A 24,272-nucleotide genomic window follows, 5' to 3' on the forward strand; every position below is an offset into this window, starting at 1 on the left:
TAATAACCTAAGTCTAAAGCATATTGTTCAGATAAACCTGGCATAAACAGTCAGCCTCAAAAGCAACAAGAAGGCTATACAGCAACGGGAAATCCCAGTGATGAAGATTGTGTTTTAAAACACAAATGTCTTTGGTTCACAAATATAATCTCATCCTAAACAAACCCTTGTGATGATATGCCAGCAGACAGTCCACAGCAATGAAGGTAGAACTGCGGTTTAAAAATAAAAAAAATATTCCCCCGCAGGAGAAGCAAAATAAAAGATTATAATATCACAACAAATAGGCCTACGCAACGCATGTCCGTGTGAATAAGCACTCCAGTTAGGTTCTGTGTAAATGATTTATGTGGGTTTCACACAGGCAACGAAAGGACGGACACTGCTTATGTCATAGAATAGCAAATTAGTTCAGAGAATTTAGGGGCTGGGTTTAGAGGCGTGGTGACGTAGACAACTCGTTTTCCCCATGTGACCGTCTAGGTCTGGTACAATCCAAAAGTAGGGGGAATGAAAAACTCAACACTCGATTTCTCTTAAAATATATCAAACATATTACAATATTTGTAAATCATTTCATTTTAAATTTGTATTACACTTGTTCCACAATTTATGTTGTACAATATGCACGAAAATAAAAATGTCAGAAAGATGATTTCTCAACTAGCATTAAAACCTGACTCTCCCCTGCCCGCTGAAAGTGGTATCGCCACAAGCTCAAATTCCGAGAATTGAGCTCCTCTGATTCTTAGAACTGGGGGTTCTTAGAAGTGGTGATGCAAGAAGTTTCTAGGAAAGCAATACCAGGTGATTTTTTTTTTTAATTCCTTTTTTCCTATGTAATTTGGCGCGAAGTTGTGCTCTTTATTGCAGGTGTTGGTGTGTGTCTGAGTGTGTTTTATAATGTGATTTTTGACGGGTTTGAGCGCATTCTTTTAGCGGGTGACATCTGCTCTTGACACAGCTTCTGCCTGTATAATATTTCCCTGTCTTCCCCTTCACTCTCTACGGCTCTGTTCGCCTTGTGTCGGTTTGACAGTAGAGGCTTTAAAAAAAATGTACTGTGCTGATCGCAAAACAGAAATGAGATTAGGTGGTTATTCTGTTTGACTGACTAGTGTGCTGGAATACCAGTAATAAACAAGTTGTTTAGTTTGACTAAGTGCTGCCTTATATATTCTTAGCAAACCTAAGTATAGCTCTAACCTGGGTGGATTTTGCAACTGTGTTCACCCAATTGTGATTGTATTAATAACAGCGGTGTAAATATACATGATTCTTGTTTATTTATAACGTGATTCCCACAGACATAATTAAATAGCCTAACTTGCACAGTGTGGCAGATAGGCAGGGGTATGTGTGTCAAGGGTGTTAAGATACATTGTTTTAGATATCCAGGCAGTCTAGGAGGAGGGGAAAAAAGTCAAATTGAACAATCGTTATTGAACGAGCACGTTGGGATCTGGTTGCACGAGATATTGATCGTCTTGTCTCGCGGTTACCCCCCCCCCCCCTCCTCCACGGAAATGTTATTGTTTGTAGTTTGTAACGTTCCGCTTCTGCACAGACCAGCATATGCGCACGTTGGTACCTGCATGCGATCTGTCTGGGGACAGGGGAGGGTGACTTTAGGCAGAATGACTTAAACCGATACAATGTCGCATTGAATTGAGTGATTAACAGCTACAATGTTGCGGTGATTGAGTGCTTATAGCGGATGTAATAAACATGTATTTGATTGCTAAGCTTCAATGCGAGGAGTCTTGCGTAAAATAGTATTGTTGAAGTATTGGCCTAGCTAGGCTAAGGGTCTGAAAGTAGGCTATGCATAAAGAGCGAGAAAAAGTTACTATATATGAATGGGATTGAAAAAGTGAATAACTGAAAATAATTGACAAAATTGGTCTGATATGACTTGTGTCGCTAAATCCGTAGTCGTAGGTGGGTTATAGCCTATATATGAACACCGTGGTTACTTCAACCTGTGTATAGATTCTTTATTTAAAGTTCATATCGAGAGGAGTCAAGTGACAGCATGAGACACGGGGTTGAGACGGAGTGCTACATCTGTGTCCAATGTGTTTGCGTGTTATTGAACCGGTTGGCTCCACGTGTTGTTCCACGTGAAGAAACTGTCAGTTTTAACAATTTATTACATGGGGTTGGACGGAAAGAACTGAGGCTAGTAGTAAATTACCCGTTTGAAATTCGCAGACTGTAGCTGAAACATAAACTATGCCAAAAGTGTTTTCAAAATATGCTGAAGTCTTCTGGATTGCTCTGTGTTATTGCCATAACGTGTCCTCCTGCGTCTGACTACCCGCTATTTATATCGCTGAAGATCACACACACTTCTGGGCTAATATATTCATGATCAGACGTATCAACTTCTACAGTAAATTGATGACATCTTGTGGTAGAATTTGACGTATCATATTTTTAAATTCATGGGGAAATTTTTGCCGTTTAATCTACCGTAAATGCATTAAAAAAATTAAACTCGGATTATTATTATTACTACTATTATTATCGTTACTACTATACTATAATCATTCCAATGTTCTCTGACAGTCAACAGTACATTTACATCTGCCAACTCTTGTCTGGAATATGCTCAAACTGTTTTGTCCATTGTGAATAAGTAAATTAGTGATAGACTACGGGTTGTTTATTAACGATATAACGGGAAAATGAAGGCTACGTATTTTGGCGTGTGTTGTTGGTTCAGAGGGCGAAAAAATGATCAAGTTCGAATCCAATACGGAATGTTCAACACGTAAGAAATGCCCAGATGGCACAGACATTATATTATTTGAAGACACGCCAGCCTGGTTTCCTAGTCTAGACGTAACATAGTAAACGTTAATCCAGGATGAAGTAAATTAGTATCATATGCTGTGCATGGTTCCATAAAACAGAGGGGAAAAGGGTGGTTGGGTGGAAATGTAACACAAACATCCAGAAACCCAAAGGTTGTGCATGTTTGAATGTCATTACAGACAATTTTAGCTAATTAGCCACTTTGCAACTACTTAGCATGATAGCTAACCCTTCCCTAACCAACAGCCTAGCTAATGTTAGTCACCTAGCAAACGTTAGCCACAACAAATTGCAATTCGTAACATATCATACAAAAATGATGGACGTCGACTAATACATACCTCACAAAACGTAACATATCGTACTAATTGGAGTGTGGCCCAGATTTACCTTTACTTTGTTATGTCTAACCCTGAGTCCAGGTTGGACAGGTCCCCTTATAATAAGTCATATCCTGTGTGTCAAAGTCAGGTGTGTTGTGATGCACGGTGTAGGCTACTGTACTCAAGGGAAGAAGACTCCTACACCTGGTGCTTGCATTTCTCAACTATATATCATAAATTGTTCCCACGGCACGTTTCCATGCCGAATGACAGTGTGCTGCTATGAGACATTACATCATGTAGGCTAGGCTGCTGCCACAGAACAAGGGTATTACTGCAGAATGCTTAATTTAAGTTTAATTTGATTGAATAAGGGTTCAGGTAAAAAAATATATATATTTATATATAATTAATCTTCTAAATCCATGTTTGAGTGCCAGCAATAACAAAATTAAGTGTTTTCCCACTTTCGGGAACAAGTGTGGCCGCCCAGAAAATGTGTCTTGAAAGCTCCATAGTTTATTTACTCTGTTCAATGGTGCCGCCTAGTGGTTGAAAAGTTCCACTGCAATCAGAGGGTGGTGAACGTTTCTATTATTAGAATAACCAATACAAAATGACAATCACCCCAGCCTTCATAAAAGTTGCCATGCTTTATCTTGTATAAGAATTTGTTCTTTAACTGACTTGCCTAGTTAAATAAAGGTTACATTTAAAAAATGTGTATATATATATATTTATATCACAACATTCATTTTATTCAACCCTGTTCCTGGAGAGCCTGCTGTAGGTTTTCTTCACTCCAACTCTAACACACCTGATTGTAATGATTTAGCTGGTCGGTAAGCTGAATCGGGTTAGTTATAACTAGGGTTGGTGCAAAAAATCTACAGAAGGGGTAGTTTCGCGGAACATGTTTGGAGAGCCCTGCAACTTGGTCCATATTCCAACCGGGTTTCACCACCAAGATACTACTTGCTGGGGCGGCAGGGTAGCCTAGTGGTTAGAGTGTAGAGGCAGCAGGTAGCCTAGTGGTTAGAGTGTAGAGGCGGCAGGGTAGCCTAGTGGTTAGAGAGTAGAGGCGGCATGGTAGCCTAGTGGTTAGAGAGTAGAGGCGGCAGGGTAGCCTAGTGGTTAGAGAGTGGGGGGGCAGGATAGCCTAGTGGTTAGAGTGTAGAGATGGCAGGGTAGCCTAGTGGTTAGAGTGTAGAGATGGCAGGGTAGCCTAGTGGTTAGAGTGTAGAGGCGGCAGGGTAGCCTAGTGGTTAGAGTGTAGGGGTGGCAGGGTAGTCTAGTGGTTAGAGTGTTGGACTAGTAACCGAAAGGTTGCAAGTTCAAATCCCTGTGCTGACAAGGTACAAATCTGTTGTTCTGCCCCTGAACAGGCAGTTAACCCACTGTTCCTAGGCCATCATTGAAAATAAGAATTTGTTCATAACTGACTTGCCTAGTTAAATAAAGGTAAAATAAAAATTATTTATTAAATCAAATATCGGAGCTGTATATAACCCTTTAGTATGTCTGTCCATGACTCTGAATACAATTTGTTAAACTTTTATTTCTTCCCCCACCACTGCCAGAGCTCGACAAGATGGCTTGTGCAGCAGACAGCTGCATCCAATTCACGCGTCACGCCAGCGACGTGCTGCTGAACCTCAACCGGCTACGGAGCCGGGACATCCTCACAGATGTCACCATCCTGGTCAACAGACAGCAGTTCCGCGCTCACAAGACTGTCCTCATGGCCTGCAGGTGTGTTGACTCCCCAAGTCCCAGTATGTGTACCAGTCTGTGTCATCATGCCTGTCCTCATGGCCTGCAGGTGTGTTGTGTTCACGTGACTCTTAGACGGCATCCCAAATGGTACTCTGTTCCCCCCCGCGTAGTGCACTCTGTGCCCCCCCGCGTAGTGCACTCTGTTCCCCCCCGCGTAGTGCACTCTGTTCCCCCCCGCGTAGTGCACTCTGTTCCCCCCCGCGTAGTGCACTCTGTTCCCCCCCGCGTAGTGCACTCTGTTCCCCCCCGCGTAGTGCACTCTGTTCCCCCCCGCGTAGTGCACTCTGTTCCCCCCCGCGTAGTGCACTCTGTTCCCCCCCGCGTAGTGCACTCTGTTCCCCCCCGCGTAGTGCACTCTGTTCCCCCCCGCGCAGTGCACTCTGTTCCCCCCCGCGCAGTGCACTCTGTTCCCCCCCGCGCAGTGCACTCTGCTCCCCCCCGCGCAGTGCACTCTGCTCCCCCCCGCGCAGTGCACTCTGCTCCCCCCCGCGCAGTGCACTCTGCTCCCCCCCGCGCAGTGCACTCTGCTCCCCCCCGCGCAGTGCACTCTGCTCCCCCCCGCGCAGTGCACTCTGCTCCCCCCCGCGCAGTGCACTCTGCTCCCCCCCGCGCAGTGCACTCTGCTCCCCCCCGCGCAGTGCACTCTGCTCCCCCCGCGCAGTGCACTCTGCTCCCCCCCGCGCAGTGCACTCTGCTCCCCCCCGCGCAGTGCACTCTGCTCCCCCCCGCGCAGTGCACTCTGTCTCACAAAGACAAGACGGGTCTCGGCACCAGAAACCGATGTGATCCTACTTCGTAAACTCTCTCCTGTTGTCTTGAGAGAGAGAGAGGGGAAAAAAAGGACTGTCTAGCCAGTTGATTGGTGTTTATTCTGATGATTGACACAAGGAAGGACATTGGAGGACAACAGTATGTTGATGGTTGTAGATTCCTGATTCCCAGTGGGGTAAAGTACTTAAGTAAAAATACTTTAAAGTAGTACTTAATTATACTAAAAAGATAGAAACGCAACATGCAACAATTTCTAAGATGTTACTGCGGTACAGTTCATATGAGGAAATCAGTCAGTGAAAATTAATTTGTTAGGTCCCAATCAGTAAATTCCTCGTGACTCGGAATACAGATAACCATCTGTTGGTCACAGATGCCTTTAAAAAAAAAAGTACAGTAGGGTCATGGATCAGAAAACCAGTCAGTATCTGATTTGGCGACCATTTGCCTCATGCAGTACGACACATCTCCTTCACATAGAGTTGATCAGGCTGTTGATTGTGGCCTGTGGAATGTTGTCCATCTCCTCTTCAATGGCTCTGGAAAGTTGATGGATATTGGCGGGAACTGGAACACGCTCTCTTACGTGTCGCTCCAGAGCATCCCAAACATGCTCAATGGGTGACATGTCTGTTCAGTATGCAGGCCATGGAAGAACTGGGACATTTTCAGCTTCAAGGAATTAAGTACATGTTGTTGCGTCATGGGGCTGTGCATTATCATTCTGAAACATGAGGTGATGGTGGTGGATGAATGGCACGACAATGGGGCCTCAGGATCTCTGGTCATCCCTACTGCCTCTGATCAGGAGGACTCAGTAAACAGAGAACAATCCCTGGTCATCCCTACTGCCTCTGATCTGGAGGACTCACTAAACAGAGAACATCCCTGGTCCTCCCTACTGCCTCTGATCTGGAGGACTCACTAAACAGAGAACATCCCTGGTCCTCCCTACTGCCTCTGATCTGGAGGACTCACTAAACAGAGAACATCCCTGGTCATCCCTACTGCCTCTGATCTGGAGGACTCACTAAACAGAGAACATCCCTGGTCCTCCCTACTGCCTCTGATCTGGAGGACTCACTAAACAGAGAACATCCCTGGTCATCCCTACTGCCTCTGATCTGGAGGACTCAGTAAACAGAGAACAATCCCTGGTCATCCCTACTGCCTCTGATCTGGAGGACTCACTAAACAGAGGACAAACCCTGGTCATCCCTACTGCCTCTGATCTGGTGGACTCACTAAACAGAGAACAAACCCTGGTCATCCCTACTGCCTCTGATCTGGCGGACTCACTAAATTCAAATCTTGGTTTGTAAATGATTGAGGGTGCCCCTGGCTATCCGTAAATAAACAAAAAGAGAAAATGGTGCCGTCTGGTTTGCTTAATATAAGGAATTTGAAATTATATATACTTTTACTTGTGATTACTTAAGTATAATTGACCAATTACATGTTACTTTTGAGACATGCACTTCTGTTCAAAAGTTTGGTCACTTCAAAAATGTCCTTGTTTTTTAAAGAAAAGCACATTCTTTGACCATGTAAAACATCAAATATACAGTGTAGACATTGTTAATGTTGTAAATTACTATTGTAGCTGGAAACGGCAGACCAAAATGTTAAATTTTTTTCAATGGAATATCTACATAGGTGTACGGAGGCCTATTATCAGCATCCATCACTCATGTGTTCCAATGGCACGTTGTGTTACCTAATCCAAATTTATCATTTTAAAAAGGCTAATTGATCATTAGAAAACCCTTTTGCAATTATGTTAGCACATCTGAAAACTGTTGTTCTGATTAAAGAAGCAATAAAACTGGCCTTCTTTAGACTAGTTGAGTATCTGGAGCATCAGCATTTGTGGGTTCGATTCTTGTTCTGAAAAATGAAGGCTATTCCATGTGAGAAATTGCCATGAAATGGAAGATCTCGTACTACACTGTGTACTACTCCCTTCACAGAACAGCGCACACTGGCTTTAACCTGAATAGAAAGAGTGGGAGGCCCCGGTGCACAACTGAGAAGAGGACAAGTAAAAGTAAAAGTCCCTTTTTCAGGACCCCGTCTTTCAAAGATAATTCATAAAAATCCAAATAACTTTACAGATCTTCATTGTAGAGGGTTTAAACACTGTTTCCCATGCTTGTTCAATGAACCATAAACAATGAAGGAACATGCACCTGTGGAACGGTCCTTAAGACACTAACAGCTTACAGACAGTAGGCAATTAAGGTCACAGTTATGAAAACTTAGGACACTAAAGAGGCTTTTCTACTGACTCTGGAAAAACACCAAAAGAAAGATGCTCAGGGTCCCTGCTCATCTGTGTGAACGTGCCTTAGGCAAGCTGCAAGGAGGCATGAGGACTGCAGACGTGGCCAGGGCAATACATTTCAATGTCCGTACTGTGAGACGCCTAAGACAGCGCTACAGAGAGACAGGACGGACAGCTGATCGTCCTCTCAGTGGCAGACCACGTGTAACAACACCTGCACAGGATCGGTACATCCAAACATCACACCTGGGGGACAGGTACAGGATGGCAACAACAACTGCCCGAGTTACACCAGGAACGCACAATTCCTCCATCAGTGCTCAGACTGTCCACAATAGGCTGAGAGAGGCTGGACTGAGGGCTTGTAGGTCTGTTGTAAGGCAGGTCCTCACCAGACATCACCGGCAACAACGTCACCTATGGGCACAAAGTCAATGTCGCTGGACCAGACAGGACTGGCAAAAAGTGCTCTTCACTGACGAGTCGCGGTTTTGCCTCGCCAGGGATGATGGTCGGATTTGCGTTTATTGTCGAAGGAATGAGCGTTACACCGAGGCCTGTACTCTGGAGCAGGATCGATTTGGAGGTGGAGGGTCCGTCATGGAATGGGGCGGTGTCTCATCGGACTGAGCTTGTTGTCATTGCAGGCAATCTCAACACTGCTTTACAGGGAAGACATCCTCCTCCCTCATGTGGTACCCTTCCTGCAGGCTCATCCTGACATGACCCTCCAGCATGACAATGCCACCAGCCATACAGCTCATTCTGTGCATGATTTCCTGCAAGACAGGAATGTCAGTGTTCTGCCATGGCCAGCAAAGAGCCCGGATCTCAATCCCATTGAGCACGTCTGGGACCTGTTGGATTGGAGGGTGAGGGCTAGGGCCATTCCCCCCAGGAATGGCCGGGAACTTGTAGGTACCTGGTGGAAGAGTGGGGGTAACATCTCACAGCAAGAACTGGCAAATCTGGTGCACTCCATGAGGAGGAGATGCACTGCAGTACTTAATGCAGCTGGTGGCCACACCAGATACTGACTGTTACTTTTGATTTTGACCCACCCTTTGTTCAGGGACACATTATTCTATTAGTCACATGTCTGTGGAACATGTTCAGTTTGTCTCAGTTGTTGAATCTTGTAAATATTTGTATGAACACATGTTAAGTTTGCTGAAAATAAACACAGCTCTGTGTGTGTCCCTCGTGCTCTGTGTGTGTCCCTCGTGCTCTGTGTGTGTCCCTCGTGCTCTGTGTGTGTCCCTCGTGCTCTGTGTGTGTGTGTCCCTCGTGCTCTGTGTGTGTCCCTCGTGCTCTGTGTGTGTGTCCCTCGTGCTCTGTGTGTGTGTCCCTCGCGCTCTGTGTGTGTGTGTCCCTCGTGCTCTGTGTGTGTGTGTCCCTCGTGCTCTGTGTGTGTGTGTCCCTCGTGCTCTGTGTGTGTGTGTCCCTCGTGCTCTGTGTGTGTGTGTCCCTCGTGCTCTGTGTGTGTGTGTCCCTCGTGCTCTGTGTGTGTCCCTCGTGCTCTGTGTGTGTCCCTCGTGCTCTGTGTGTGTGTCCCTCGTGCTCTGTGTGTGTCCCTCGTGCTCTGTGTGTGTGTCCCTCGTGCTCTGTGTGTGTGTCCCTCGTGCTCTGTGTGTGTGTCCCTCGTGCTCTGTGTGTGTGTCCCTCGTGCTCTGTGTGTGTGTCCCTCGTGCTCTGTGTGTGTCCCTCGTGCTCTGTGTGTGTGTCCCTCGTGCTCTGTGTGTGTGTGTCCCTCGTGCTCTGTGTGTGTGTCCCTCGTGCTCTGTGTGTGTGTGTCCCTCGTGCTCTGTGTGTGTGTCCCTCGTGCTCTGTGTGTGTGTCCCTCGTGCTCTGTGTGTGTGTCCCTCGTGCTCTGTGTGTGTGTCCCTCGTGCTCTGTGTGTGTGTCCCTCGTGCTCTGTGTGTGTGTCCCTCGTGCTCTGTGTGTGTGTCCCTCGTGCTCTGTGTGTGTGTCCCTCGTGCTCTGTGTGTGTGTCCCTCGTGCTCTGTGTGTGTGTCCCTCGTGCTCTGTGTGTGTGTGTCCCTCGTGCTCTGTGTGTGTGTGTCCCTCGTGCTCTGTGTGTGTGTGTCCCTCGTGCTCTGTGTGTGTGTGTCCCCTCGTGCTCTGTGTGTGTGTGTCCCTCGCGCTCTGTGTGTGTGTGGTCCCTCGCGCTCTGTGTGTGTGTGTCCCTCGCGCTCTGTGTGTGTGTGTGTGTGTGTGTCCCTCGCGCTCTGTGTGTGTGTGTGTGTGTCCCTCGCGCTCTGTGTGTGTGTGTGTCCCTCGCGCTCTGTGTGTGTGTGTGTGTCCCTCGCGCTCTGTGTGTGTGTGTGTGTCCCTCGCGCTCTGTGTGTGTGTGTGTGTCCCTCGCGCTCTGTGTGTGTGGTGTGTTCCCTCGCGCTCTGTGTGTGTGTCCTGGCTCTGTGTGTGTCCCCTCGCGCTCTGTGTGTGTGTCCCTCGTGCTCTGTGTGTGTGTGTGTGTCCCTCGCGCTCTGTGTGTGTGTGTGTCCCTCGCGCTCTGTGTGTGTGTGTGTGTGTGTGTCCCTCGCGCTCTGTGTGTGTGTGTGTGTCCCTCGCGCTCTGTGTGTGTGTGTGTCCCTCGCGCTCTGTGTGTGTGTGTGTCCCTCGCGCTCTGTGTGTGTGTGTGTGTGTCCCTCGCGCTCTGTGTGTGTGTGTGTGTGTGTGTGTCCCTCGCGCTCTGTGTGTGTGTGTGTGTGTGTGTGTCCCTCGCGCTCTGTGTGTGTGTGTGTGTGTGTGTGTCCCTCGCGCTCTGTGTGTGTGTGTGTGTGTCCCTCGCGCTCTGTGTGTGTGTCCCTCGCGCTCTGTGTGTGTGTGTGTGTGTGTGTCCCTCGCGCTCTGTGTGTGTGTGTGTGTGTCCCTCGCGCTCTGTGTGTGTGTGTGTGTGTCCCTCGCGCTCTGTGTGTGTGTGTGTGTCCCTCGCGCTCTGTGTGTGTGTGTGTGTCCCTCGCGCTCTGTGTGTGTGTGTCCCTCGCGCTCTGTGTGTGTGTGTGTGTGTGTCCCTCGCGCTCTGTGTGTGTGTGTGTGTCCCCCTCGCGCTCTGTGTGTGTCCGTCGCGCTCTGTGTGTGTGTGTGTCCCCCTCGCGCTCTGTGTGTGTCCCCCTCGCGCTCTGTGTGTGTGTGTGTGTGTGTGTGTGTGTGTCCCTCGCGCTCTGTGTGTGTGTGTGTGTGTGTGTGTGTCCCTCGTGCTCTGTGTGTGTGTGTGTGTCCCTCGCGCTCTGTGTGTGTCCCTCGCGCTCTGTGTGTGTGTCCCTCGCGCTCTGTGTGTGTGTCCCTCGCGCTCTGTGTGTGTGTCCCTCGCGCTCTGTGTGTGTGTCCCTCGCGCTCTGTGTGTGTGTGTGTGTGTGTCCCCCTCGCGCTCTGTGTGTGTCCCCCTCGCGCTCTGTGTGTGTGTGTGTCCCTCGCACTCTGTGTGTGTGTGTGTCCCTCGCGCTCTGTCTGTGTGTGTGTGTGTGTGTGTCCCTCGCGCTCTGTGTGTGTGTGTCCCTCGCGCTCTGTGTGTGTGTGTCCCTCGCGCTCTGTGTGTGTGTCCCTCGCGCTCTGTGTGTGTGTGTGTCCCTTGCGCTCTGTGTGTGTGTGTGTGTGTGTCCCTCGCTCCCTGTGTGTGTGTGTGTGTCCCCCTCGCGCTCTGTGTGTGTCCCTCGCGCTCTGTGTGTGTGTGTGTCCCTCGCGCTCTGTGTGTGTGTGTGTCCCTCGCACTCTGTGTGTGTGTGTGTCCCTCGCGCTCTGTCTGTGTGTGTGTGTGTGTGTCCCTCGCGCTCTGTGTGTGTGTGTCCCTCGCGCTCTGTGTGTGTGTGTCCCTCGCGCTCTGTGTGTGTGTGTCCCTCGCGCTCTGTGTGTGTGTGTCCCTCGCGCTCTGTGTGTGTGTCCCTTGCGCTCTGTGTGTGTGTGTGTGTGTCCCTCGCTCCCTGTGTGTGTGTGTGTGTGTCCCTCGCTCCCTGTGTGTGTGTGTCTGTGTGTGTGTCCCTCGCGCTCTGTGTGTGTGTCCCTCGCGCTCTGTGTGTGTGTCCCTCGCGCTGTGTGTGTGTGTGTGTGTGTGTGTGTGTGTGTGTGTGTCTGTGTGTGTGTCCCTCGCGCTCTGTGTGTGTGTGTGTGTGTGTGTCCCTCGCTGTACTGAACACGATTCTCTCTCTAGTGGGTTGTTCTACACTATATTTACAGACTCTCTTGACCAGTCTGTCACTGTACTGAACACGATTCTCTCTCTCTCTCTCTCTAGTGGGTTGTTCTACACTATATTTACGGACTCTCTGAAGTGTAACCTGAATGCCATCAGTCTGGACCCCAAGGTGGACCCCGAGGGGTTTGCCATCCTCCTGGAGTTCATGTACACCTCTAGACTGACGCTGAAGGAGAGTATGATCATGGCGATCATGAACACAGCCATCTACCTACAGATGGATCACGTTGTGGACACCTGCCACAGATTCATCAAATCCAGGTATTTGGGTGGTGGTGGGGGGGGGGGGGGGGGGGTGATATAAGAAGGAAGACTCAACTTATAATCAAATTGTATATGTCACATGCCTTTGTGAAGAACAGGTGTAGACGAACAGTGAAAAGCAGATAATAAAACCAGTAATAACTTGAGGTGTAAAGATACACAAGGAGTGATGTTAACGTGGCTAGATAGATAGATATACACGGTTTTACCAGTAAGATCACCGGCTGGGTGTCGTGAAATGAAAACAACATCGATGTTCTGTGGTCGGAGGCGATAAGATGGCCGCCGGCCCTGCACCCTTACGTTGGTCTGTCTTTCTCACTCGATTAAGAAGACATTTCTATTTGCAAATGAGGACCTGTCAAGAGACGTGCACAGCAGAGAAATACATTGGTGTAGTTTGTTGTGGACAGGAATGTAGCATATGTTTCTGGTATCCATCTGCCTTGTTCAGGTTCTGTCGTCTCACTCTTCTCCCTCTTTCTCTTCAGGGACCCTGGCCAGGTCAACAAGCTGCCCAGAGATGAGTTCTTGGTCAGCCCCTTGCTTTTACCTCAGGGCGTCCATGCATACCGGCCCCACGATGTGGTCGACAACCTGCCCGGCCGGGTCGGCCCCTTCAGAGACGGGAGGCCCTACGCCTCCAGCATGTTCAACGGGGTCAATTCCCCCAGCAACTACCACCTCTACGGTCAGTTCCCTGTCCAGGGGTTCCCTTTCCCTCTCTGCAAGCTGACAGACGCCAAAAATAACTTCGCTGACTTCTCTAAAGGCGGGATCCACCACAAGCACTGTTCCCCCCCGGACACGGGCAGCACCATGAGGGTTGATTACAGCCGAGCGGTGAGCGGGGGCTCGGCCAGCATACACCATACAGCCAGCTACGTCTCCTCCAGGGACGAGGAGATGAGGAAGGAGAGCCATGAGGGAGGGGTCAGCCAGGCTGGTGGGGTGGGAGGCTCCAGGAAGAGAGCGTTTGCCACGGCGGGCCACAAGCAGCAGATAGTGGTTCTGGGTAAGGAGCACGGTCCTCAGACGACAGAGGAAGACACGAGCCAGCAGCACTACCCTCTGGGGATCTCCTCAGCTGGACGGAAGGGCTTGATGAGTAGCCCTCAGAGCCCGCTCAAATCTGACTGCCAGCCTAACTCCCCCACCGAGTCCAGCAGCAGTAAGAACGCAGGTCTCTCCCTCTCCCAGGCCGGCCGGTGTGGTGCCCTGCCCCTACAGGGCAGCCAGGATCCCAAGGCACGCAACTGGAAGAAATACAAGTTCATAGTTCTGAACCAGAGCGCCACCAAGGAGGAGGATACTGGGCCGCAGGAGGTGGTGGTCCCCTCCCCCCAGCCCTCTGACTCAGAGCACCTGGACACGCAGGCCAACGCCAACATCAGCGAGCACGGAGAGGATCTGCTTGTTCCACAGGCCTCCCGACTCAACAACATCATCAACAGGTAAAGTCTACAGGCACACTGGACGAATCAAACACTAAACTACAACTCTAGCATAAACGCTTGATTGTTCCCATGGTGATGGGGGGAGGGGGGGGTAGTGTCGGACTTTACGGCTTTATCTAGTTGAGATGCTTTTGTTTTCCCTTTCATGAATTGAAAAGTGTTATTGATGCATTTTAAAGAAATATAGAATAAAATTGCCATCAAAAGTATTGCTCAATGAAACTCTCCGCAGTGTCCGCCATCCAGCCCATTTCAAACATTCCTAAAGCTTTTTCTACCATCACGGCAGGACCCGAGACGACTGCCTTCCGACTGTCGCCTCTGTAGCCTCTTTCTCTCTCTGCCCCCTTGTCTTGTGGCTGTATTGTTGTGTGCGGAGGAATGATGTCTGACACACAACCGTTTGTATCTCCAGAGCTCTGGAGGGATCACAGAGGAGCTCTAACAACCACTCCTCTCTCTACATCAGCCACTTAAAGTGCACCTCCTGTGGTGCCCCGCCCCCGCAGCACTCTGAAGTGTGTCCCAACACCCCGGCTTCCTGTTTAGCGGAGGACATGATGTCAGAGTTACACTCTGAGTACTCAGACTCCAGCTGTGGTGAGTATGTAATGGATGTGAAACGGCTAGCTTAGTTAGCGGTGGTACACGCAGCTTTTTAAAACGCCGAAATGAGGCGCAAATGGCACCCTATCTAGTGCACTACTTTTCAGCAGAGCCCTATTCCCTATCTAGTGCACTACTTTTCAGCAGAGCCCTATTCCCTATCTAGTGCACTACTTTTCAGCAGAGCCCTATATAGGGAAACTAGTGCACTACTTTTCAGCAGAGCCCTATATAGGGGAAACTAGTGCACTACTTTTCAGCAGAGCCCTATATCGGGGAAACTAGTGCACTACTTTTCAGCAGAGCCCTATATCGGGGAAACGAGTGCACTACCTTTCAGCAGAGCCCTATATCGGGTAAACTAGTGCACTACTTTTCAGCAGAGCCCTATATCGGGTAAACTAGTGCACTACTTTTCAGCAGAGCCCTATATCGGGGAAACTAGTGCACTACTTTTCAGCAGAGCCCTATATCGGGGAAACTAGTGCACTACTTTTCAGCAGAGCCCTATATCAGGGAAACTAGTGTACTACCGATGCGTTGTCTTAGTGTGACCCTGGTTCTCACAGCAGGAAAATAATCCCGCAGCAACAGGATTTATGTGGATTATAATTAAATGGACATGTCTGGAGGGTTTAACAAATGTTTTCATTAGGTCAAGTCTGACATTTAAAAAATAAAATAAAAAGTAGAAATGACAAACATTAGAAGCTTTTTTAAACCTTTAAATTACTCTACAATTTGTATTTTGTTTCTGCTTTTGGGAAAAATACTACGAGTCGTAACAGTGATCAAATTAAGATGACAGATCTGAATGTAAGGAATAGGAAGGCCGTTTGTGGAGGCAGACATGAACCCCTCCCGGGCAGCGGGAAGCTTAGCTGCTTGTTGCTTTTATACATAACACTTTCTTCATCACGATTTGAAGCGCCACTAAATCTTGACGTATTCATTAGTTTGACCTCACGCTTCTCCTTTACAGAAAATGGGACGTTCTTTTGTAACGAATGCGACTCCAAGTTTGCTGACGACGGAGCCCTGAAACTCCACATGCTGCAGACCCACAGTGATAAGCCATACAAGTGCGACCGCTGTCAAGCTGTTTTCCGCTACAAAGGAAACCTCGCCAGCCACAAGACAGTCCACACCGGTACATCCGAAGCAATAATAAAACACACGTTAACTGCTCTGCCCACTAAATTCGGTAACTGGCTAACCAGTTTGTTCTGTGGGTTTTTTGTTTGTTGTTGTTGTATGTTGTTGCGTTGCAGGAGAAAAGCCGTATCGCTGCAACATCTGTGGTGCTCAGTTCAACAGACCAGCTAACCTCAAGACCCACACTCGTATTCACTCAGGAGAAAAGCCATACAGATGTGAGACATGTGGAGCTCGATTCGTGCAGGTGAGCCGAGTCCCCCCTCTCTTTTCAACGGAGGGCTAGTCTTGGGGGGTAATACCATCGCTATGCTCTATGCTGCACATCACCCATTTCTGCCCCCCCCCCCCCCCCCCCCCCCCCCCCCCATTTCTTCCATCATCATAGTCTTCGTAAAGTACAACTCACCACCACACAGACCCAGTTGTCTCATAATGTTGTTATGGTCAGGTTGCCCATCTCCGTGCCCATGTGCTGATCCACACCGGGGAGAAGCCATACCCGTGTGAGATCTGTGGAACGCGCTTCCGTCACCTGCAGACGCTGAAGAGTCACCTGCGCATACACACAGGAGAAAAGCCCTATCATGTAAGTAGAATGACACCATTATATATGCACCCAATCTACAGTAAATACACCCTATGTAAGTAGAATGACACCATTATATATGCACCCTATCATGTAAGTAGAATGACACATTACATATATACACTATGTAAGTAGAATGACACCATTATACAGTATATACACCCTACTTAAGTAGAATGACACCATGATACAGTATATAAACCCTACGTAAGTAGAATGACACCATTATATACACCCTACATAAGTAGAATGACACCATTATATATACACCCTATGTAAGTAGAATGACACCATTCTATATACACCCTATGTAAGTAGAATGACACCATTCTATATACACCCTATGTAAGTAGATTGACACCATTATATATACACCCTACGTAAGTAGATTGACACCATTATATATACACCCTACGTAAGTAGATTGACACCATTATATATACACCCTATGTAAGTAGAATGACACCATTATATATACACCCTACGTAAGTAGAATGACACCATTATATACACACCCTATGTAAGTAGAATGACACCATTATATATACACCCTACGTAAGTAGAATGACACCATTATATATACACCCTATGTAAGTAGAATGACACCATTATATATACACCCTACGTAAGTAGAATGACACCATTATATATACACCCTACGTAAGTAGAATGACACCATTATATATACACCCTACGTAAGTAGAATGACACCATTATATATACACCCTACGTAAGTTGAATGACACCATTATATATACACCCTACGTAAGTAGAATGACACCATTATATATACACCCTACGTAAGTAGAATGACACCATTATATATACACCCTACGTAAGTAGAATGACACCATTATATATACACCCTATGTAAGTACACCAACTATACAATCCAACATGATCTATCAGTCAGTGTCATTGATGTATACACTGAAATGTAGGTGTTAAACCATGTAGATTGGAGACATAAAACTCACCTTGCTTTTCTTTTTTTCAGTGTGAGAAATGCAACTTGCACTTTCGCCACAAGAGTCAGCTTCGATTGCACCTCAGACAGAAACACGGTGCGATTACCAACACCAAGATCCAGTACCGCACGTCCACCACAGAGCTGCCAACAGACTCGTCCAAGGCGTGCTGAACTGGCGGGGGGGGGGGCGGACGACGACGACGACGACGCCAATCTTGACCATGGCATTGAAAACACCCCAATGTATACAAATCATCCCAAAAATTGTAGTGCCACACTGTGTTGTTTCAGAGGGTGATTCATGAATACGGCCAGTGTACGCCGTTCCTAACGGGTCTCCTCTAAAAGAAACATAGAACCTCTCAGTCCATTTGTTTCTTTATATTAGTATGTCTCTTTTAATTTAGTTAAAATGTTTAAGCTTTAGAGGAATATAAAAAAATAAAACAAAAGTTTATTTTGTTGGAGGAAAAAGCACGGAATGTAAACATAAGGATACGGTATTTTATAGCAAATAACTTTACTGAAAGTATTGACATTTTGATTTGAAGGGGGTTAACAGTATATTTTAAAGATAAATTGTATTTATCCTGGCTGTATAAGATATTGAATTGTCTATAGATTTTATATATTGATGTACATGTTATACCATGTAGACCTGCCCCCTTTCATGTGAAAGGAAAAAAAAAAAAAAGTGTTTTTGTTTGTTTTTTGGGGGGGGGGACTCTTAATAATGACTACTGCTCTCGTAGGAAGACAAACTGATGCATGATGAGGCATAGGTATGTTACTACCGTTGCCAATAGTTACCAATCCATGAAGCGGGCAACTGCAGTCATAAATATTGTGACCTACTGTGTAATTAACTAACTATATCCAACTGGGTTGCTCTCTGCTGGCAGAACCAATCTAGTATTTAAAATGTTTTAAAAAATATATGCATTTCAAGGTACTGCTTTGGGTATGAACCAAGAAGATATTTTTGATTCAACATGTATTTGTATGGATGTGTTATAGTTTATTGTTTTAAGTGAACGTTCCCAGTTGTCATTGTACTAGAAGCTACAGTAAAACAGGTGTATCAGATGTTGTTTGTACATACACTGTGTACTGAAGGTGCCTTCTCTATGGTGACTGAATTCATTTCCATTCAGCCCAGTTTCTGTTTATATGAAAAGGTACAACTCAAGGACAGCACTAGTAAGTCCTAGTTTTTATTTCGGGTGTGCGTGTGTCATTTAAAAAAAATAAGAAAAAAAATAAGCTTTTCACCAACAACATGCAAATGAATCATTAATCGAGCTGTAAATCTTCAGGACTTTTTTTTTTTGTGTTAAAAAAAATAAAAAAATAAAATGCATTCAACTTATTTGAACAATTTATAGATGTATGAATGTAAAATAAAGGTTTTGTATTTGTATGTATTAAGTCATGTGCGAATTCTATTTATTTAACAGAAGACTGGCATTTATCTCTACTCCAGTAACTAAGGACTTGTTTACGTGATGTTTGACTGTGTACAGTTGAGTCATCTTGTCACAAGAGGACCCCGATTTTGGGGGGGGGGGGGGGAGTCCCAGACTTTATTGTGTGTTATACAACGGGTGGGTGTAATCCTGATTGCTGATTGGTTAAAACCGCATTCCACCCAATGACTTTGTTTTCCTCCATGATCCTACTCATGTGCATGTACTGTATGTGTTTTCTCAGGTTTGTGTGCTTGTTTTAAAAATAATTTTCTTCAAGAGTTGTCTAATGTAGGAGAGAAGGCATCTGGTCACAAGGCATCTGGTCAGTTCCCAGATACATTACTTAGGGGTTTTCACATACAATATATGAACAAAAAGTATGTGGACCCCTGATTGTCCAACATCTCATTCCAAAATCAGGGGCATTAATATGGTGTTGGTCCCCCCCCCCTTTGCTGCTATAACAGCCTCCACTCTTCTGGGAAGGCTTTCCACTAGATGTTGGAACATTGCTGCTATAACAGCCTCCACTCTTCTGGGAAGGCTTTCCACTAGATGTTGGAACATTGCTGCTATAACAGCCTCCACTCTTCTGGGAACGCTTTCCACTTGATGTTGGAACATTGCTGCTATAACAGCTTCCACTCTTCTGGGAAGGCTTTCCACTAGATGTTGGAACATTGCTGCTATAACAGCCTCCACTCTTCTGGGAAGGCTTTCCACTAGATGTTGGAACATTGCTGCAAAACAGCCTGCACTCTTCTGGGAAGGCTTTCCACTAGATGTTGGAACATTGCTGCTATAACAGCCTCCACTCTTCTGGGAAGGCTTTCCACTAGATGTTGGAACATTGCTGCAAAACAGCCTCCACTCTTCTGGGAAGGCTTTCCACTAGATGTTGGAACATTGCTGCTATAACAGCCTCCACTCTTCTGGGAAGGCTTTCCACTAGATGTTGGAACATTGCTGCTATAACAGCAATGTTCTGGCTAACCCAGATTCGTCCATTGGACTGCCAGATGTTGAAGCGTGATTCGTCACTCCAGAGAACGAGTTTCCACTGCTCCAGAGTCCAACGGTGACGAGCTTTACACCCCTCTAGCCGACGATTGGTGATCTCAGGCTTGTGTGTGGCTGCACGGCCCTTGTAAACCCATTTCATGAAGCTCCCGACTAACAGTTCTTGTGCTGACGTTTTCTTCCAGAGGCAGTTTGGAACTCGGTAGTGAGTGTTGCAGACGATTTTTATGGACTACGCGCTTCAGCACTCAGCGTTCTAGTTCTGTGATCTTGTGTGGCCTACCACTTCACGGCTGAGCTATTGTTGCTCTTAGATGTTTCCACTTCACAATAACAGCACTTACAGTTGACCGGGGCAGCTCTAGCAGGGCTGAAATTTGATGAAATTACTTGTTGGAAAGGTGGCATCCAATAACGGTGCCACGTTGAGCTCTTCAGCAAGGCCATTTTACTGTCAATGTTTTCCTATGGAGATGCATTTTATAGACCTGTCAGCAACAGGAGTGGCTGAAATAGCTGAATCCACTAATTTGAAGGGATGTCCACATACATTTGTATATATATATATATATATATATGTACATACACAAAAGTGTGACACCCGGCGTAATCATTTCACATATCAAATATATAAGGTATTAAAAAGGCTTCTAAAGTTAAGTTTACACTTCAAAATATTTGACATGATTTGCCCTAACAGAAAGTGTATCAAACCCCTACAACAATGTTATAATCCACATTTCTGTTACTGCAAGATTATTTTCCTGCTGTGAGAAACAGGGTCAAATTAAGATATGACATCTGTAGCAGGGTGCTTCTTCTTACATTCCCTATAGAGCCCATAGGACTCTGGTCAAAAGTAGTGCACTACATAGGGAATAGGATCTGTTCAAAAGTAGTGCACTACATAGGGAATAGGGTTCCATAGGACTCTGGTCAAAAGTAGTGCACTACATAGGGAATAGGGTTCCATAGGACTCTGGTTAAAAGTAGTGCACTACATAGGGAATAGGACTCTGGTCAAAAGTAGTGCACTACATAGGGAATAGGGTTCCATAGGACTCTGGTCAAAAGTAGTGCACTACATAGGGAATAGGACTCTGGTCAAAAGTAGTGCACTACATAGGGAATAGGGAGCCATTTGCGATTCATACAGAAATTTGGTACCGAATTTAAACCGCACGAGGGCACTGAATTTCATGTGAAAACGCCCTTACCCTCCAAGACTACATGTGAAAACACCCTTAACTTCCAAGACTACATGTGAAAACGCCCTTACCCTCCAAGACTACATGTGAAAACACCCTTAACCTCCAAGACTACATGTGAAAACGCCCTTAACTTCCAAGACTACATGTGAAAACGCCCTTACCCTCCAAGACTACATGTGAAAACACCCTTAACCTCCGAAGACTACATGTGAAACTGAGACAAATAATTGGTTCATGAACGTTCTTCAAACAGACCAGTAACGATGACCCTACTGATGTCCCATACTGATAAAGCCTCTAAATGTTCCCATTGACACTACAGTGCCTTGCAAAAGTATTCATTCCCCTTGGCGTTTTTCCTATTTTGTTGCATTACAACCTGTAATTTAAATAGATTTTTATTTGGATTTCATGTAAGGGACATACCCAAAATAGTCGAAATTGATGAAGTGAAATGAAAAAATAAATAAAAACAGAAAAGTGGTATGTACATATGCATTCACCCTCTTTGCTATGAAGCCCCTAAATAACATCTGTTGCAACCAGTTACCTTCAGAAGTCACATAATTAGTTAAATAAAGTCCACCTGTGTGCAATCTAATTGTCACATGATCTGTCACATGAGCTCAGTATATACACACCTGTTCTGAAAGGCCCCAGAGTCTGCAACACCACTAAGCAAGGGGCACCACCAAGCAAGCGGCACCATGAAGACCAAGGAGCTCTCCAAACAGGTCAGGGACAAAGTTGGGGAGAAGTACAGATCAGGGTTGGGTTATGAAAAAAATCTAAAACTTTGAACATCCCACGGAGCACCATTAAAAACATTTAAAGAATATGGCACCACAACAAACCTGCCAAGAGAGGGCCGCCCACCAAAACTCACAGACCAGGCAAGGAGGGCATTAATCAGAGAGGCAACAAAGAGACCAAAGATAAGCCTGAAGGAGCTGCAAAGCTCCACAACGGACATTGGAGTATCTGTCCATAGGACCACTTTAAGCCGTACACTCCACATAGCTGGGCTTTATGGAAAATTGGCCAGAAAAAAGTTGATTGCTTAAAGAAAAAAATAACCAAGCACGTTTGGTGTTCGCCAAAAGGCATGTGGGAGACTCCCCAAACATATGTAAGAAGGTACTCTGGTCAGATGAGACTAATAATGAGCTTTTTGGCCATCAAGGAAAACGCTATGTCTGGCGCATACCCAACAACTCTCATTCCCTTGAGAACACCATCCCCACATTGAAGCATGGTGGTGGCAGCATCATGCTGTGGGGATGTTTTTCATCGGCAGTGACTGGGAAACTGGTCAGAATTGAAGGAATGATGGATGGAGCTAAATACAGGGACATTCTTGAGGGAAACCTGTTTCAGTCTCCCAGAGATTTGAGACTGGGACAGAGGTTCACCTTCCAGCAGGACAATGAACCTAAGCATACTGCTAATACAACACTTGAGTGGTTTAAGGGGAAACATGTAAATGTCTTGGAATGGCCTAGTCAAAGTCTAGACCTCAATCCAATTGAGAATCTGTGATATGACTTAAAGATTTCTGTACACCAGTGGAACCCATCCAACTTGAAGCTGCTGGAGCAGTTTTGCCTTGAAGAATGGGCAAAATCCCAGTGGCTAGATGGGCCAAGCTTATAGAGACATACCCCAAGAGACTTGCAGCTGTAAATGCTGCAAAAGGTGGGGGGGTGGGGGGGGATAGTTAGGGACGTTCAAGCTTTCTTGTTTGTTTGTCTTATTTCTTGTTTGTTTCACCAAAAAATCAATTTTAATTCCAGTTTGTAAGGCAACAAAATAGGAAAAATGCCAAGGTGGAGGGGGTGAATACTTTCGCTAGCCACTGTATGTCATTGTTTCCTTTAACCACAAATGTGTCACATCCAAGACTTACGGTAAAAAGAGATCTGGTTATATTATCCACAGATCCCAGTCCAAATAGTTAGATCATATCTTTCACTTCATATTTTGTACTATTATATATATATATATAATATATATATATATATATATATATATTATTTTTTAACAATACAAAATATCCACATACAAACGACAACATACAGACACACACAAACATCCACAACACAGACCCACACCTCCATCGCTCTCCGCCAAAGGGCCTCAAACTGCACCATTTTGTTTTTCTGGCACTTTCAACATTTACATTATGAAGCATTTGACCTTTCCATTGTGTTAATGGAGGATTGGTTGATTTCCAGTTAAGTATATATTTTTTCCCCCCCAAGATGATTGATGAGAAGAGAATCATCCAACCCATTGGGCATCTCACTGCACCCTCATGTGCCACGTCTTGAAATATGCAGACAGACGGATTAAAAGTTGACATTGTGATACTTCTGACAGCCAACGTTCTAACTCCGCCCCTTTCTTTATGACATCATAACATTCCGAGAAGGCATGGATTATGGAGTCATTGTTAGTTTTACACTAAAGACATGACTCTGCCATTGTGCTCTAGTAGAATTTGTGTATTTTGTCTCTTGCGGAATAAATGCTATACATGACTTTATACTGGATTAAGTGTACATTTTAAATAACTGTTATTTCATTATGCTCCAACTTGAACCAATATCAGTTTAAGTCTTGGTTACAATAGTTTATATATTTTTTGTCTAAGAGATTGTCAGTTGGATAGGCTCTCTGCAAGGTTTTGTATATCTTATCATATGAACATAATTTTATGACTTCTAGGATTCCCTCAAGATTTCAGATTGACATTTTTGGATATGAAACTTTAAGTATCTGAAAATATCTACATTGGTCAGTCCAAAATGGCTTTTTAAATCGGTCATGGAAATAAATGTGAATTCTGGAAATGCTATCCTAAGGATTGTTCCATAAAGGCTTGTAATTTTAGGGAGTGTTTTTGGATCTTGTAGAATACTTCAATGTTCTTCCATATTGTTATAGTGTTCTTTACTATTAAGTTGTCAAACCTTAAGAGTCTAGATATAAAAGTTAAATTATATATTTGATGAAACATTGAATTTGGCCTTACTACCATTAGCCCATAGAAACACATTGAATAACAGATGCATACATGGAGAAACATAAAAATAAATCAAACGTTTAAAAAAAGTGTCTGTCCAATATCTGGGAGACATAAGATCAGGAAATTTAGATTTTAAAAAATCCATATTTAACCCCTTTATTGGCACTAAACTACTTCCATTTTTCTAAACTGGTACCGGGCTACATTGACAAGTCCTGTGAGGTTTGTGGGCGTCCCTTGAGCAGAACACTGACACGTGCTTGCTCGTGAGTCTCACACCTTTCCACAGAGGGGTGATATTAGTGTGTTGGCCAAACCTGTCGGACGCTACAACACC

General features: G+C 45.7%; 1 protein-coding gene across 2 annotated transcripts; it reads left to right on the top strand.

Moving 5' to 3' along the window:
• Window positions 1-725: 725 nt before the first annotated feature.
• On the top strand, window positions 726-18,635 carry LOC109882020 (B-cell lymphoma 6 protein homolog). 2 transcript variants are annotated; one of them, XM_031838173.1, is made up of 9 exons: window positions 726-807; window positions 4,724-4,895; window positions 12,206-12,427; window positions 12,922-13,884; window positions 14,303-14,487; window positions 15,476-15,643; window positions 15,765-15,895; window positions 16,100-16,237; window positions 17,235-18,627. In XM_031838173.1, exons 1-9 carry the CDS (start codon window positions 777-779, stop codon window positions 17,376-17,378), a joined length of 2,154 nt encoding a protein of 717 aa, XP_031694033.1. In that variant the 5' UTR covers window positions 726-776; the 3' UTR covers window positions 17,379-18,627. The 2 variants fall into 2 exon arrangements, with proteins under 2 accessions (XP_031694033.1, XP_031694034.1); XM_031838174.1 differs by having other exon boundaries at window positions 755-807; window positions 14,357-14,487; window positions 17,235-18,635.
• The last annotated feature ends 5,637 nt before the right edge of the window (window positions 18,636-24,272 follow it).

The sequence above is a fragment of the Oncorhynchus kisutch genome, linkage group LG13 (genome assembly GCF_002021735.2).
Source record: "Oncorhynchus kisutch isolate 150728-3 linkage group LG13, Okis_V2, whole genome shotgun sequence".
Taxonomy (NCBI): domain Eukaryota; kingdom Metazoa; phylum Chordata; class Actinopteri; order Salmoniformes; family Salmonidae; genus Oncorhynchus; species Oncorhynchus kisutch.